Genomic DNA, 12,475 nt, shown 5'->3' with positions numbered 1-12,475 from the left:
GATTTAGTGAAGGGTTTCGCTGTTTTATGAAAATAGACAACACAGGCTAAAATGTAATTTTACAAAAATATAAATGTTTATTTTTTTCGATCAGAAACATTTTTGGGGGGGAAATGATTTTTTAATTTGAGGAAGTAGCAAATTTGTAAATGCACAAGCAAAAACAACTGTATAAAAACATTGATTAAATTGTGGATTTAATGTATTCTTATTGTATATAAAATATTTTTAAAGAAGCAGCGTGAAAGCCTTCAACATTTGGCCACATGGCGCCCTCTGGTGGCCATAACCTATTCTGACACCCCAGCGGCTCAACTCCATAACCATTCACGTGCACCAATACTAATTCAAACGTCGATTAATGACGTCACGAAGTTCAGAAAAAGCATCTGAAAAAAATTGACGAAGAAAATGTGCTTCTTATGTATGGTTGACGTCATTGTCAGCGATGGTAAAACTGCAGTAGATCCCCCAGTGGTCGCTAGTAAAGCGTCCGCAGTCCAGCTTCTCCAATCCCACCAGGACCATGTGATCGGGCGCCAGGCGGGCCGCGTTGGGGCGACACGCCGGCCGCAAAAACACGCGATCGAAGCGGCAGCGACTGACGTATGGCGCATTCTTATTGGAGTTGGCGCGGGTGTCCCACGTGTAGCGGCAGTGCTCCTGGCGTCCGAGACGCTCCCACACGTCGCACACGGCGGCGGGTAAGCCCACCGTTGCCACCTCGGAATCGCGCAGGTTGGTGTCGCCGCCGAAAAGCACGTTGACGTCGTCGGGCGCTTGGCGCATTTGGCGCGTCACCTCGCAAAGTTGTTTCTTGCGCTCGCCGGAATGCTCCTTGCAGCTTTCCAGGTGGGACGTCATCAGCCACACCTTAGCGCCCCTCACTGTCACCTAAAGACAAGGAAAAGTCCGCCATTTTGGGGATGTTTCACATTTGACACAGCAAAAAAAATAAGCCAATTTTACTTCTGTCATTAAATAGTTAAATAAATACATAGATATAGATATCTAGCTAGCTAGCCCTATAAAAGCTAGCTAAAAAAGATCTTTAGCTAGCTATATTGGCTAGCTAGCTATAGTTAAATAAATCCATAGATATTTAGCTAGCTAGCGCTACAAAAGCAAGCTAAAAAAAGATCTTTAGCTAGCTATATTGGCTGGCTAACTATTAGCTATCTAGCTATCTGGATAGCTATATAGCTATCTAGCTCGATGGCTAGCTATCTAGCTCGCTGGCTATTGGCTATCTATTATCTAGTTGGCTAGATTTCTATTTATTTGAGTTACTTCTGTGTTGAGTGAACGCTGGCGCGTGTGGCTGCCGCTGCTCACCCACAGGAAAAAAAAAAAAATCCTGTGACTGTAAAGTCACCTGACAAGAAATATATCTTGGTTTATTTGTAAATAAACATATTTCCTCTTTCAAAATGCCAAAAGCTGTCAATTATTTTGTAAATCTACAAAAGATTAAAAAAAAAAACATTTTCTGACAAAAAAAAAAAATCTCAAACTTTGACTTGTTATGAATTGATCAAAATCCCCTATTAACTCATTAACTGCCATTTATCGAGATGAGTGTACCTGCGCCATGAGCAGATTCCTCATCATCTTAGTGGTTGGATAAGCCACAATTTGACTTTCCAGCAACTTCAAACGCGTCTTCTTTAGCATCATACCAGTGAAGTAGCCATCTTCGCCCCCTGCTCCAAAAAAAACAAATGAGCAACACGTTTTCTTATAACATCAAATGCCCCCCCAAAAAAATTAATGTGGTCGAAAATTAAGATTGTGTTCACTATTTGTGGCATTATGTCTATGTAAGCTCTAAGTCGTACAGGAATGGTCCATCGATGAAAAGGTTTCTTCAGCCGTCATCTGTACAAATTTGAAGGTGTCGGATGTTTCGCTTCTTATCCAAGAAGCTTCGTCAGCAAACTAACGTCTTACTGGTAGTTTCGGCCCTGTATATATATTCAGTAGGGATATATACATAGGGCCGAAACTACCAGTAAGATGTTACTTTTCTGACGAAGCTTCTTGGATAAGAAGCGAAACGTCTGAGACTTTCAAATTTGTACAGATGACGGCTGAAGAAACCTTTTCATCGATATTTGTGGCATTGTTTGCTTACACCAGGACAACCCCCACTCCCCCCGCCAAAAAAAAATGAAATTCATATGTTGACAAATAACTCAGTCCTATCATTTTTATGAACGAACTTCAGAATTCTCAGATGTATTTTACCTTGAATGATGTTGTAGCTTGTGGCGCGTTTCTTTAAATACTCCACGTAGGGCGGAATGAGCTCCTGCAGGAACACCACGTCAGGAGTGTATCTATGCGGGCGACATTATAAAATATGTCATATGCAATGAAAAAAAAAAGAAAGATATGCATGTATGTTAAAGATGTCTTACAGTGCCAAGTAGGAACACAAGCCTCGAGCGCGCTCGGCCAAGTTCTCCGTGTCCAGACCATCCACGTTCCACGAGATCAGCGTCAATCCCGAGTCGCCGCCATCATCGGTGGATTGACGGGACGAATCGGGACTTTGTGCAGTTAAGTCGATGCTGTAATTCATTCAATGGAAATCACATAGTAAGGCGAGAAGTCCAAGATGGCGGCCGACTCGGCGCACTCCTTCATGCAACAAAGAAGGTGCAGAAAGTGCTTAAAATTGAATGACTGTCGTTTGTGTTGTGTTACATTAATTGTTATTTAGTTTTTTGTTGTTGTTGTTGTTTTGACTTCCAAGATGGCGCCACGAGAGTGGCTGCCTTTCCAGCAGCTCCTGTATTTTGTTTTTCTACTTCTTTCTTTACTTTCCCCTTCCTTGTATAACTTTGATGCTGAGAAATGTCAATTTCTCCACGGCGAGACTAATAATACAATCCACGTTTTTTTTTCACATTGAAAAAAGTTGCAATTGACGTGCTCTTTTCACTTCAAATATTATAGTAGCACGCGTTTTTTTCCTGACAGTTTACTGTGTTTCTGTGATATAGGTTTGCTACTAAATTACACAATATTAACAAACAAACAAACAATAGTCAACTCACTGTGACCTTTTTTGTTTGTTTTTCGTATTGACCTTTCTGCAACGGGAGCTTTTTCTTCCACTTTGTCTTCTTTAGTTGAGGACTCCTGATTTGAGTTCCACTCCTCTTCAAACACTTTCTCCAAGTCGGCCTCGAAGTAAGAGTTTAGCGCTCTCTAGGCGAAGAGAGAGAAGTCGGTTTTACTAACGATAGATTTGAAACAAAATGCCAACGTGTACCCTACCTGGAAGTCCCAATCGTTCTCCGCCAGGTAGAACTGCGCCACGCCGCTGTCGGTGTCCGCCACGGTTGCAAACTCCTCGCACAGGCGAGTTCGGCTCACTGCCACATCTTCGGCGTCTGACGTCGAGGCCATGCTGCAAGAAAACCTCCTAAAAATATGAAGTTTGTTCTGGTGAACTCTGGCACTTAAAAACGACTTGTAAAAATGTGAACATTGACTTTGTTGTTGATGTTAGCTGGCGCGTGTTCTAGTGAAATACTTCCGGGTATTTTTAGCTTTCGTTTCCGAATATGACGAGCTTTCTTTTTCAGATTTTTTTTGATAAATATGTTCTCATATTTTTCGTTTAATTTTTTATCAATATTTGTGATTCGTCACGCTTGTGCAATGTTTTATGGGTCATTCATCTGACGTATTTACCTATCCTGTTTCGCTACGGACATATTTAATGCGGGAACGACTTCCGCATTTCGTTTGACATTGCTAGTACATACCGGTAGTTTTTGATTTTCTTTTTTTTCATTTCGCTTCCATGGCGTCACTATCTTTAAAGATGCTACAACAAATTATGCGAGCTATGAAAGAAAAGCCAGGCTTTGACAGAGTCCTTGACAAGGTGAGTCATTTTGTCATGTCAACATCAATGGAACTACGTATCGTAGTCGGGTGTGCAGAAGTTGAAGGTGCTCATGTCGCGTTCAGGTGGCGGTGGTTTCTTCAGCTCCGGGCAAGGTGGTGTGCGAGATGCGCGTGTCCGAGGAGCACACCAACGGCTACGGGACGCTGCACGGTGGCCTCACCGCCACGCTGGTGGACGTCATCTCCACAATGGCCATCATGTCGAGCGACAGGGGGGCGCCCGGAGTCAGCGTCGACATGAATATCACGTAAGCTTTTGTTTAAACACATTTGAATCCATTATAAGAAAACAAGCAACCCCGCCCCCCCCAAAAAAAAGTCTTAGTTTGAATGAATGTATCAATTCGTAACAAAAAAAATATATCGTGATTTTGCCCCCCCCCCCCACGACGTTTCAGTCAATTAAGTTTATGATTATTTATTGTATAGGTGTGTTGTTTGTCCCACTAAAAAAAGTATTTTTCTCTAATTTTTCATAATCATATTCAATTTTCGTGTTAAATACTGGACTCGTGTTTTGTGAATAGCACAGCCACCTTAGGTAGAGAAAATACGGTTACATATATCGTATATGCTTTATACTGCATTTTTATTTTTTACGCCATGTACAGTTCTTTTTATGAAACATTTTTGCGCAGTTTTACAGTTCAGTCTGTCATTGTTTTGCATGTTATATGTTTTTAAACTTTTTTTCTGACCCTTTCACTTTTGCTGCTGTCGATTGCAAAATTTCCCACTGTGGCTTTCTGAGTCTTATTCTGAAAAAAGCCACTTAAGTTAAAGAAAATCAAAATTAAAACATTCTAATTAAATTATCAACTATTTTCTATGACTTCCTGCTTGTATATAATTTATAAAAGCACCCCAATATTTTTTTCCTCATTTTTTAAATTAGTAATTACAACCGTTGGTTGAAATATTCATGTAAAATTATCTTTTCGCTTCAATTTTTTTCTCACAATTGTTTCCCTTGTCAAATTTCGCAATATCCCTTGTGAAATTTCTCATTTGTTTCTTCCTCATAAAACCTTTTTTGTCCCCATGTATCCATTTGTACAGCTACATGAATGCGGCCAAGTTGGGCGAGGACGTGCTGATCACGGCGCATGTACTGAAGGAAGGGCGCACGTTGGCCTTCTCCACCGTCGACTTGACCAGCAAGGCTACAGGAAAGTTGATCGCGCAGGGACGCCACACCAAACACCTCGGCAGCAGCTAATCGGCACCACATTTGTGTTTTATATATATCAGTGCCAGAGGACATTTAAACACATGACTTATTTCTCGCATTAAATAGTTTCACTTTACTTTTTAACATTTTTGAAATCTATTTCATTCCTTAAAATAATCATAATGGTTACATATAGCTTTATTCCGGAAGCTTTAACCCCATTTTTATTTATTTATTAAATTCTCTTAACATTTTTCACCCATTTACAAAGTTGACTGTTGTCCTAAATTGGAAAGCAGAAAAATGTTCAAAGCGACTACAAAATATATTCTTAAAAGGCGCCTTTTGAGTATTTTTAGCTGATTTTCTGGCTCCAATGAGATTTTTGAATGGCAGTCCGAAAAGAGTCAATTGTGCAATAACATTAAAATAAAGTGGAGACAAGTATTGCAATTGACAATGTGTATTGATATATGCTCAGCAGTATTGATCATCAGGAGAAAAAAAAGCCTCAAACCTTCAACTGGACACACTTTTGAGTCATGAGCATGGAAAAAAAAAAAAAAACAAGCAATTGATCCAATCAAAAACAGAAAATGTTAGATTGCCTTAGTTAGGTGCACTATTGTTATTGTCATTGGTGAAGTAGCCCACATCCCAAATCAAACATCAGTAGTAATTCAAGCGTTAACATAACACCCCCCCCCCAACTGCCCCAAAAAAGTGACATTAAGTCCAGCAAAGAAGAAGCAATTACGGCGCATGTGATAGAACGTCTGTCCATGGTGTTATTATTAAAATAGTGTTACACCCCCAACTTGTTTTTTTTCGCCCCAGAAATGAGAAATAAACAAGACGTAACACCTCTTCCCATGCGACAACAAGAATTAAACGACATGTCCGTATTTCTCGCTCTCTCTTTTCCAACATAAGAGTTCCCCGCCTGCCGCCGTGACGGCCGCAGCGACCTATCACTCCAAATCAATGTTCGTGCAGGTTGACGGAAAACAAAATGGATGACTGACTGAGCGGGAATGAGGAAGGAGAGGAAGAAGATGGGGGGGGGGTAGAATGAGAACATCAAAATGGCTTCTGAAGGCAGGACAGAGAGGGATATGTAGAATTGTGGCGGGTTGCCCCCCACTTGGGGAAGAAGCCTAGTCGGGCATGTAAGGTCTGAGGTGGTCCTCGACGTCGCCCGCGCCCCAGCAAGTCAGCTGGTCCTGGGGAAGGTGCAAGCACACGCTGCACAGCTTCAGCACCGTCGCTTTGCTTTTAACAGCCTGCAAACAAACAAAATCAAATATTCAGACGTGCACCTTAAAACGTGTGGTGTCTTAACTCATTCACTGCCAGACGATGAGCAAAAATGTCTTCACTCCGGTGCCAGGGTTTTTGTCATTTGCACTCCAATTGCAGGACCCACAGCATATTGAGTTTTACAATTACATTAACAAAAAAAACCAACTTTAAACCCACTTGTTTCATCAGAAAAAAAAAAGAGTTACTTCCTAAATGATATGGGTCTGGAGTTATCTGAGCTTGAAATGGGGGTGCACTTCGTGCTTTTCTGAATAAATTCAGGAATGAGTTAATACTCTCTCTCCCCCCCCCCCCCCAGCCTGGATTAAAAATGTTGAAAGCTTCACGGCGGTCGTAGCTGACCTGTAGGTGGTGTCGGTCCATGAAGAGAAAGACTGACTGTGCCGGGTTGTTCATGATCATTCCAGCTTTGTCTTTGCGAGTGAGCGCGTGCAAGCACTGCTTCTCGTAGTCGCCGTGCTGGAACTCAAACTTGGCCTGAAATAACAAAAAGTCTTGAAGCATAGCTAGCTTACTGAAGCGGCATCCATAAATCACATTTTGCATGGATGTGGCCCTTCCCTTCCTAAAAAAAAAAATAATACCCTGATTATTTTGGTCAAAAATACATTCCTTGATCCTGAAAATATGACAAACTTGTTTCCAAGGGGGTAATCTTTTGATGTTCCTGTGCATCTCACTGCTACCGCGTGTCAATTTCTGACCTGAATGGGCCTGAATGGCTCATCGTCTGCTCCCTTCCATCTGGAGAAGAGCAAACAGACGATCTTCTCGATGTCGTTACGTGGCCAAAGGATGAAGTCCATATCCTGCGTGCAGCCAATCACATCCTGAAATACAGTAAAAAGGCCCATTTTTACCCCCAATGTATCCAGCTAACACAACTTGTCCTGAGACGTTGGTTGTCCTTCAAGCGCCAACTGCTGTTATGTTTCCTTCATGGTTCAAAGGCATCATAGTTTGGAACGCGTTTAGATTTCAAACAGGCAATTTTAGGAGCTGTTGGAAGACGTCTACATTTTGTTTGCCAATAGTTGGTTGAGTCTATCTAGTGTGAGCGTACCCTTCGCATGGACTGGTATCGGGGGGCATGAAGTTGCACCACATCCTTGTGCAGGAGCTCTATGGAACTCTCCAGGGAATAACGGGAATCCCGCACGCCTCGCAGGATGTCGTCCTCGTAGTTGTTTGTCATCACTGGCACCACTTCGGCCACCTCGAAGAGCGCAGACTTCTTTTTCTGGCAGAACAGGATAATAAACAAGTGATGTAAAGAGACAATATTTGGATGTTTATTTTGTAGTAGGCCCACCGACCTTGTCCTTGAAAACAAAGGCGATGTAAATCTTGAAATCGAACTGATCGGCCAACGATTCCCGTTTCTTCCGCAGCTGAGCGCGGAGACGATTTCTGGTTTGATTACGTCGCGTGGTTGGATCCCCCATGATTAGATGCGATGTGTCGACTTTCCTTTTTTGACTCTCTCGCTCGATTATTATTTTTTTTTTTGGGGGGGGGGGGGTTGCGCTTAGAATCGCTGGCGCACTGACCAAGACCGTGAACTAGCCACTCTACAACTAAGAACTGAAACAGGTTTTCTAACCAAACACCATATCAAATAATTTTTTACGTTTTTTTTGTTTGTATTTTGCAAGGTGGTGGATCGGAGACAGCAATAAAGACTATTTCTCCTTTTTGTCTGTTCAGATATCCATCATTTTAAGACGCAAACCGCACTTTGAACCCGGGTTTTCAGCAGATTTGTAAATAAAAACGAGACCAAAAACGTGGTTGTTATTTAGTGATAGTTTAACTTCCTGCAATATAGACCCATAGCGGACTAATAATATTATATTCAGTGGTTGGTTCAGAGTCCTTTATCCATGGCTGAATGCGTTGGACCGGGAATACGGACGAGCATGATGGGGAGACGTTGGCACATATGGAAGAGGAACGAAAAAGACGACAAAGGTTGTTTTGACATTTTGCTCGCCGCTTTGTGGCTGACGGCCTACTTGCTCCTGGTGGTCATGGTCTATTTTTAGCACTCTAGCTAAGTGGAGCTAGCAGGCTAACCGTTGACAACACAACGATCAAAGCTACATTTTATCTGATTAAGGGGGGTCGAGAGACTTTTTTTAAGGAAGGGGAAAGCTTCTTTGTTACGATTCGATCATCTTTCCTTACATGACCTCGCCAGCGTTGCTCGATGCTAAAAAGCTAACAGGCAACTCGCGCGTGAGTTCGACATTTTGTTTTTTTTAAGTCAATGTAAATTGAGTTGGCGTCATCAAACCTCCCGCGGGCCTTCGTTTATTTTTGGACGGTTAACTAAAATAACCACCGCGGTTTTAATAGCTGGTAAGTTTGGCGATTGTGGATCTTTTCCTCCGTCTATCGGTCGATCGTTGCCCGTAAGTGCTGCCGCGTGCCATGTCAAGATAAATCGACGGTCCAGCTGGAGTCCCCCGTTCTTTCAGTCGACGTGCGGCGCGGTCTGTCTCCCGGCGGCGGGCCCATTATTTCGCGTCCAGCGGCTCGTTTTGTCCCACACACTCGGTACGTCTCTGTTTTGCCGTCGGATCGAATTCTAATTGCGACGTAAAACGACAAGCTTCGCAATGCTCTCCAATGTCGGAAAAGCTTCTCCAAAATGGAAGGTCCGAAGGCCACGTGACGTTTGTTTGTCGCGTGACGCTGTACGACACGGCGTGACGAAATGTAGAGGCGTGGTTACCAAGCCGTTGAGTATCACGTGATCATATACGGAAGTATTTAACAGAGTGGCGCGAGATTTTCCCAACACAACTTTCTTTCTTCTTGACCGTCTTGTCGAATTTGCAGTAAGTCGACTCAGTTGTAAACATTCGCTGTTATAAAAATTAATTCACTTTGTCTCCCGCTTGGTAACCGATCGTAGTATTTACAGGTGTTCAAAGTCATTCTCTGGGGGGGGGGGGCTAGCTTTGCTAGGCTATCACCCGCGACGACACTGCCGACATTTTGTGCGTTTTATCCCCCATTTTAAAGCCGCGATGCCTTTTTCCCACCAGACTTGAGGTCGTCAAGATGAGTTGCTTGGCCAAAGTAAGAACTGCCCAAGTGAAGAACGACGAGAACGCTAAAGTGAACGTCAAGGTATGTTAAACGCTATATATTTCTTCGTTTTTTTCCCCTTTAAGAGTTGAGGGCAACTGAAGATGTGTAAGTAAAGTGTACCAAAAACTGCTACAAAATGGCGTCGAAAATGGCTACTAATTCTGTTGAATTCCCCGTTGAAGCGTTAAAATTTGTGGTTATCTTCTATTGCTTTTGGCTTTTCCCCTCAGGGGTCGCCACAACGAATCAATGTCATCCATCTTCAGAGGTTTGATTCGCAAGTTTGTTTTGGCCAAGCTTTTACGTCGGATTCCCTTCCTGACACAACCCTCTGTATTTATCCGGACTTGGGACTGGCACAACTTGTGTCCCATTGTGGCTACAGAACTTAATAGAGAGGAAGATGCTCAGTAAAATGGTCCCAAACACAAAATGATCATCGGCACAGCAACATCCAAATAAAGTAAAACTATATGTAGTCCAAAATCATATTAGTAAAGCCTGTTCAATCATCTTGAAATATGTTTTTTTTTTTAAAAGGACTATAAATTATGTTTAGTGTTCATGGAATGCGCCTCATCGATGATTGGATTAGCCTTTATTAGACTTGCAGTCGAGACATTTACATTTCACAGCAGCAAAGTTATGAAAGGAAGAGGAAGGGAAAGGTATGAGCAGGAGAGAAGTGTCCATTTCATGTCATGGAAGCTTGAGATAAACGTTTACTTGCTTTTAAAGTGGAAGAATATATCTCTTACAGTATTCAATGAAAAATATTCCACTCCGGAGTTTTTTTTTTCCTCAAACACAGAAGACCACGATGAATTCTTCCAGGCCGAAGTTGCAGGTCCTACAGCCTTTGGCTGTCAACAGCGATTTGAGCAAGACCACACAGGTCATTATTTTTTATCTTTTTGCAAATTAGTGTGTTTTTTTTTTCTAAGACAAAAGGTAAACTTAGGGTAGTATTTCTTTTTGGTGGCTCCAGGGCGCCATACCAAAGCGTAAACAATGGCTGGCCCAGCAAGATAGAGGCTTGAAAAGGGTGAAGGTGGAAGTGAAGTCAACACAGACTGAAAATGTTTCCAGTTTAAACAACGAAGCCTACGATCTCATGATCAAAGGTAAGATGACATTTTGCCTGCTGGCAGTAATTCTGAAGCTAACCATTTTTTTTTTTTTGTGTAGAAACTCCTCCTCCCGCTTACTGGAAAGAAGTGGCAGAAGAGCGTCGCAAGGCTTTGTTCAATGTTCTCCAGGAGAATGAGAAAGTGAGTTCATAACGATGAGGTGTTTGTGTTTCTGATGTTCATTTCACTTTTGTTTGGCAACCATTTGTTGCTTGCATTCCCTCCCACTTCGCAATAGAACAACTTAAAAAGGAAAAATAATATTGATGCCACACGTTTGTGGTGTGAGAATGCATCTGAACTTGTCTTCAGCTTTGTCTTTGTTTCAAAGTTTGTTTATAACGACAGCATTTCGTTGATATTTCCGGGGAAAAAATTGAAGCTGAATCTCAGAAATGACTTTAAAATAGATTTATTTTTTTTAATCTTTCCTCACAATCTTGTCATGCTCAACTTGTTCTTTGCCTGTTACATTTTGAACGAAACACATTTAAAACCAACCAGCTGCACAAAGACATCGAGGCCAAAAACGAGCAGATCACTCGACTGAAGACTGAGAACGACGAACTGCGCGAGCTGGCTGACCACGTACAGTACATGGCTGACATGATCGAGGTATGCGCTTCACACGCTATGTTCGGCAAACATGTATTTATGATATGATTACATGGTTGGCTCACAGCAATACCAACTCGTGTTTCTCATCTAGAGGTTGACAGGGAAGGGACCAGACAACCTGGAAGACATCAAAGGCCTTGCACTGAATGAAGATGAAGACCATGATGTGTCTGAAGAGGAAGAAGATGAACCTGAGCAGGAAGATGAACCTGGTGAGGATGATTGCAGTTCAGATGAAGCTGGAGAACAAAGTTAGGACAAGAGGATTCAGAAGCAGCAACAATCCGCCCTCCCTCCCTCCATTTCACACAGTTTAGTTGTTGAACTTTTGAAGAGCAGGCACAAACTCAGACACACGTGACCATTTCCATGTTACAAGAACCAGCAAATGATCATTCAGTGCTGCTCATCTTTTTTTTTTGCATTTTGTGACAAATATTGGGATTTTTTTTTCTTTGTACATTTTTTGAGGGGTGAAGCCTGCCGTTTTAAAACGTTTTTCGTGACACGCCCAATGTTGTTTGTAAAACGTTATGCTTTAAACCGGGAAGATAACTAAGTTAGGATTAGTATTGCCATTATATTGTCAGCATGTATTTATTAAAAGCGACATGTCAGTCAAAGGTTACTTTTTGATTCCTTTAGCCGAATCCACCATTGTGAGCGTAGACAATGATACTTTGCACTCTGGAGCAAATATATCAAGCCTCTTTCTTGTTAATTGTAGTTACATACAAGAACCCTTCACCCTCGTCAATATATTGTTTTTTGCATTGTCATGTTCTATAAATTATTTTTTTACAACCCACATTTTTGTGATCAGAGTTTATTTTTTTTTATTATCGTGAAGTTCTTATTGTTTTCCTGCAAGTAAATTAACTTTAAAGTCTCAAAAAACTTTTCCTCTTAATTTGTATCAAATAGAGTGAGTACGAGACACAAAACGACCGGAAAAGGAGTTTTGTAGTACCGGAAATTGTCCTGTACAACAGTTCTCAAAATGACCACAAAGTGGCGCCACCTTCTCGTCTTCGTTGTTAAATGCTCCTTCTACCTGAGTACTACAAACGCAAAAGGCTGAAGAAAGCCGTTTATGTCCGGCGTAATTATTTTTTTAACGTTTTGTTTATGTGCAATTCAAAAAAGACAAATTAATCTTATCTTGACTGACGTGACGGAAATTAATCTTGTTTTGACAGAAGTGACGTCA

The 12,475-nt window shown here is 41.8% G+C and overlaps 4 protein-coding genes across 5 annotated transcripts; 2 read left to right on the top strand and 2 right to left on the bottom strand.

Annotated features, from left to right (window-relative positions):
* Positions 1 to 63: 63 nt before the first annotated feature.
* On the bottom strand, positions 64 to 3,916 carry tdp2b (tyrosyl-DNA phosphodiesterase 2b). Its single transcript, XM_089023301.1, has 7 exons — positions 3,780 to 3,916; positions 3,286 to 3,433; positions 3,095 to 3,216; positions 2,421 to 2,573; positions 2,248 to 2,339; positions 1,585 to 1,703; positions 64 to 894 (listed from the first exon to the last, which is right to left on the bottom strand). Exons 1-7 carry the CDS (start codon positions 3,806 to 3,808, stop codon positions 421 to 423), a joined length of 1,137 nt encoding a protein of 378 aa, XP_088879427.1. The 5' UTR covers positions 3,809 to 3,916; the 3' UTR covers positions 64 to 420.
* Positions 3,411 to 5,239, top strand: acot13 (acyl-CoA thioesterase 13). 2 transcript variants are annotated; one of them, XM_089023306.1, is made up of 4 exons: positions 3,411 to 3,491; positions 3,839 to 3,901; positions 3,988 to 4,172; positions 4,984 to 5,239. In XM_089023306.1, exons 2-4 carry the CDS (start codon positions 3,839 to 3,841, stop codon positions 5,141 to 5,143), a joined length of 408 nt encoding a protein of 135 aa, XP_088879432.1. In that variant the 5' UTR covers positions 3,411 to 3,491; the 3' UTR covers positions 5,144 to 5,239. The 2 variants fall into 2 exon arrangements, with proteins under 2 accessions (XP_088879432.1, XP_088879431.1); XM_089023305.1 differs by lacking the exon at positions 3,411 to 3,491 and having other exon boundaries at positions 3,764 to 3,901.
* Positions 5,240 to 5,542: 303 nt separating this feature from the next.
* lg20h6orf62 (linkage group 20 C6orf62 homolog) lies at positions 5,543 to 9,079 on the bottom strand. Its single transcript, XM_089023302.1, has 5 exons — positions 7,735 to 9,079; positions 7,482 to 7,658; positions 7,123 to 7,248; positions 6,761 to 6,895; positions 5,543 to 6,378 (listed from the first exon to the last, which is right to left on the bottom strand). The coding sequence occupies exons 1-5, from the start codon at positions 7,861 to 7,863 to the stop codon at positions 6,253 to 6,255; spliced, it is 693 nt and encodes a 230-aa protein (XP_088879428.1). The 5' UTR covers positions 7,864 to 9,079; the 3' UTR covers positions 5,543 to 6,252.
* Positions 9,080 to 9,184: 105 nt separating this feature from the next.
* On the top strand, positions 9,185 to 12,138 carry gmnn (geminin DNA replication inhibitor). The gene is made up of 7 exons (XM_089023304.1): positions 9,185 to 9,261; positions 9,472 to 9,556; positions 10,329 to 10,412; positions 10,506 to 10,641; positions 10,706 to 10,788; positions 11,152 to 11,262; positions 11,357 to 12,138. Exons 2-7 carry the CDS (start codon positions 9,488 to 9,490, stop codon positions 11,519 to 11,521), a joined length of 648 nt encoding a protein of 215 aa, XP_088879430.1. The 5' UTR covers positions 9,185 to 9,261; positions 9,472 to 9,487; the 3' UTR covers positions 11,522 to 12,138.
* Positions 12,139 to 12,475: the final 337 nt, after the last annotated feature.

The sequence above is a fragment of the Hippocampus bargibanti genome, linkage group LG20 (genome assembly GCF_051943395.1).
Source record: "Hippocampus bargibanti isolate YZ-2025 linkage group LG20, ASM5194339v1, whole genome shotgun sequence".
Taxonomy (NCBI): domain Eukaryota; kingdom Metazoa; phylum Chordata; class Actinopteri; order Syngnathiformes; family Syngnathidae; genus Hippocampus; species Hippocampus bargibanti.
This window is presented reverse-complemented; position numbering and strand designations above follow the sequence as displayed.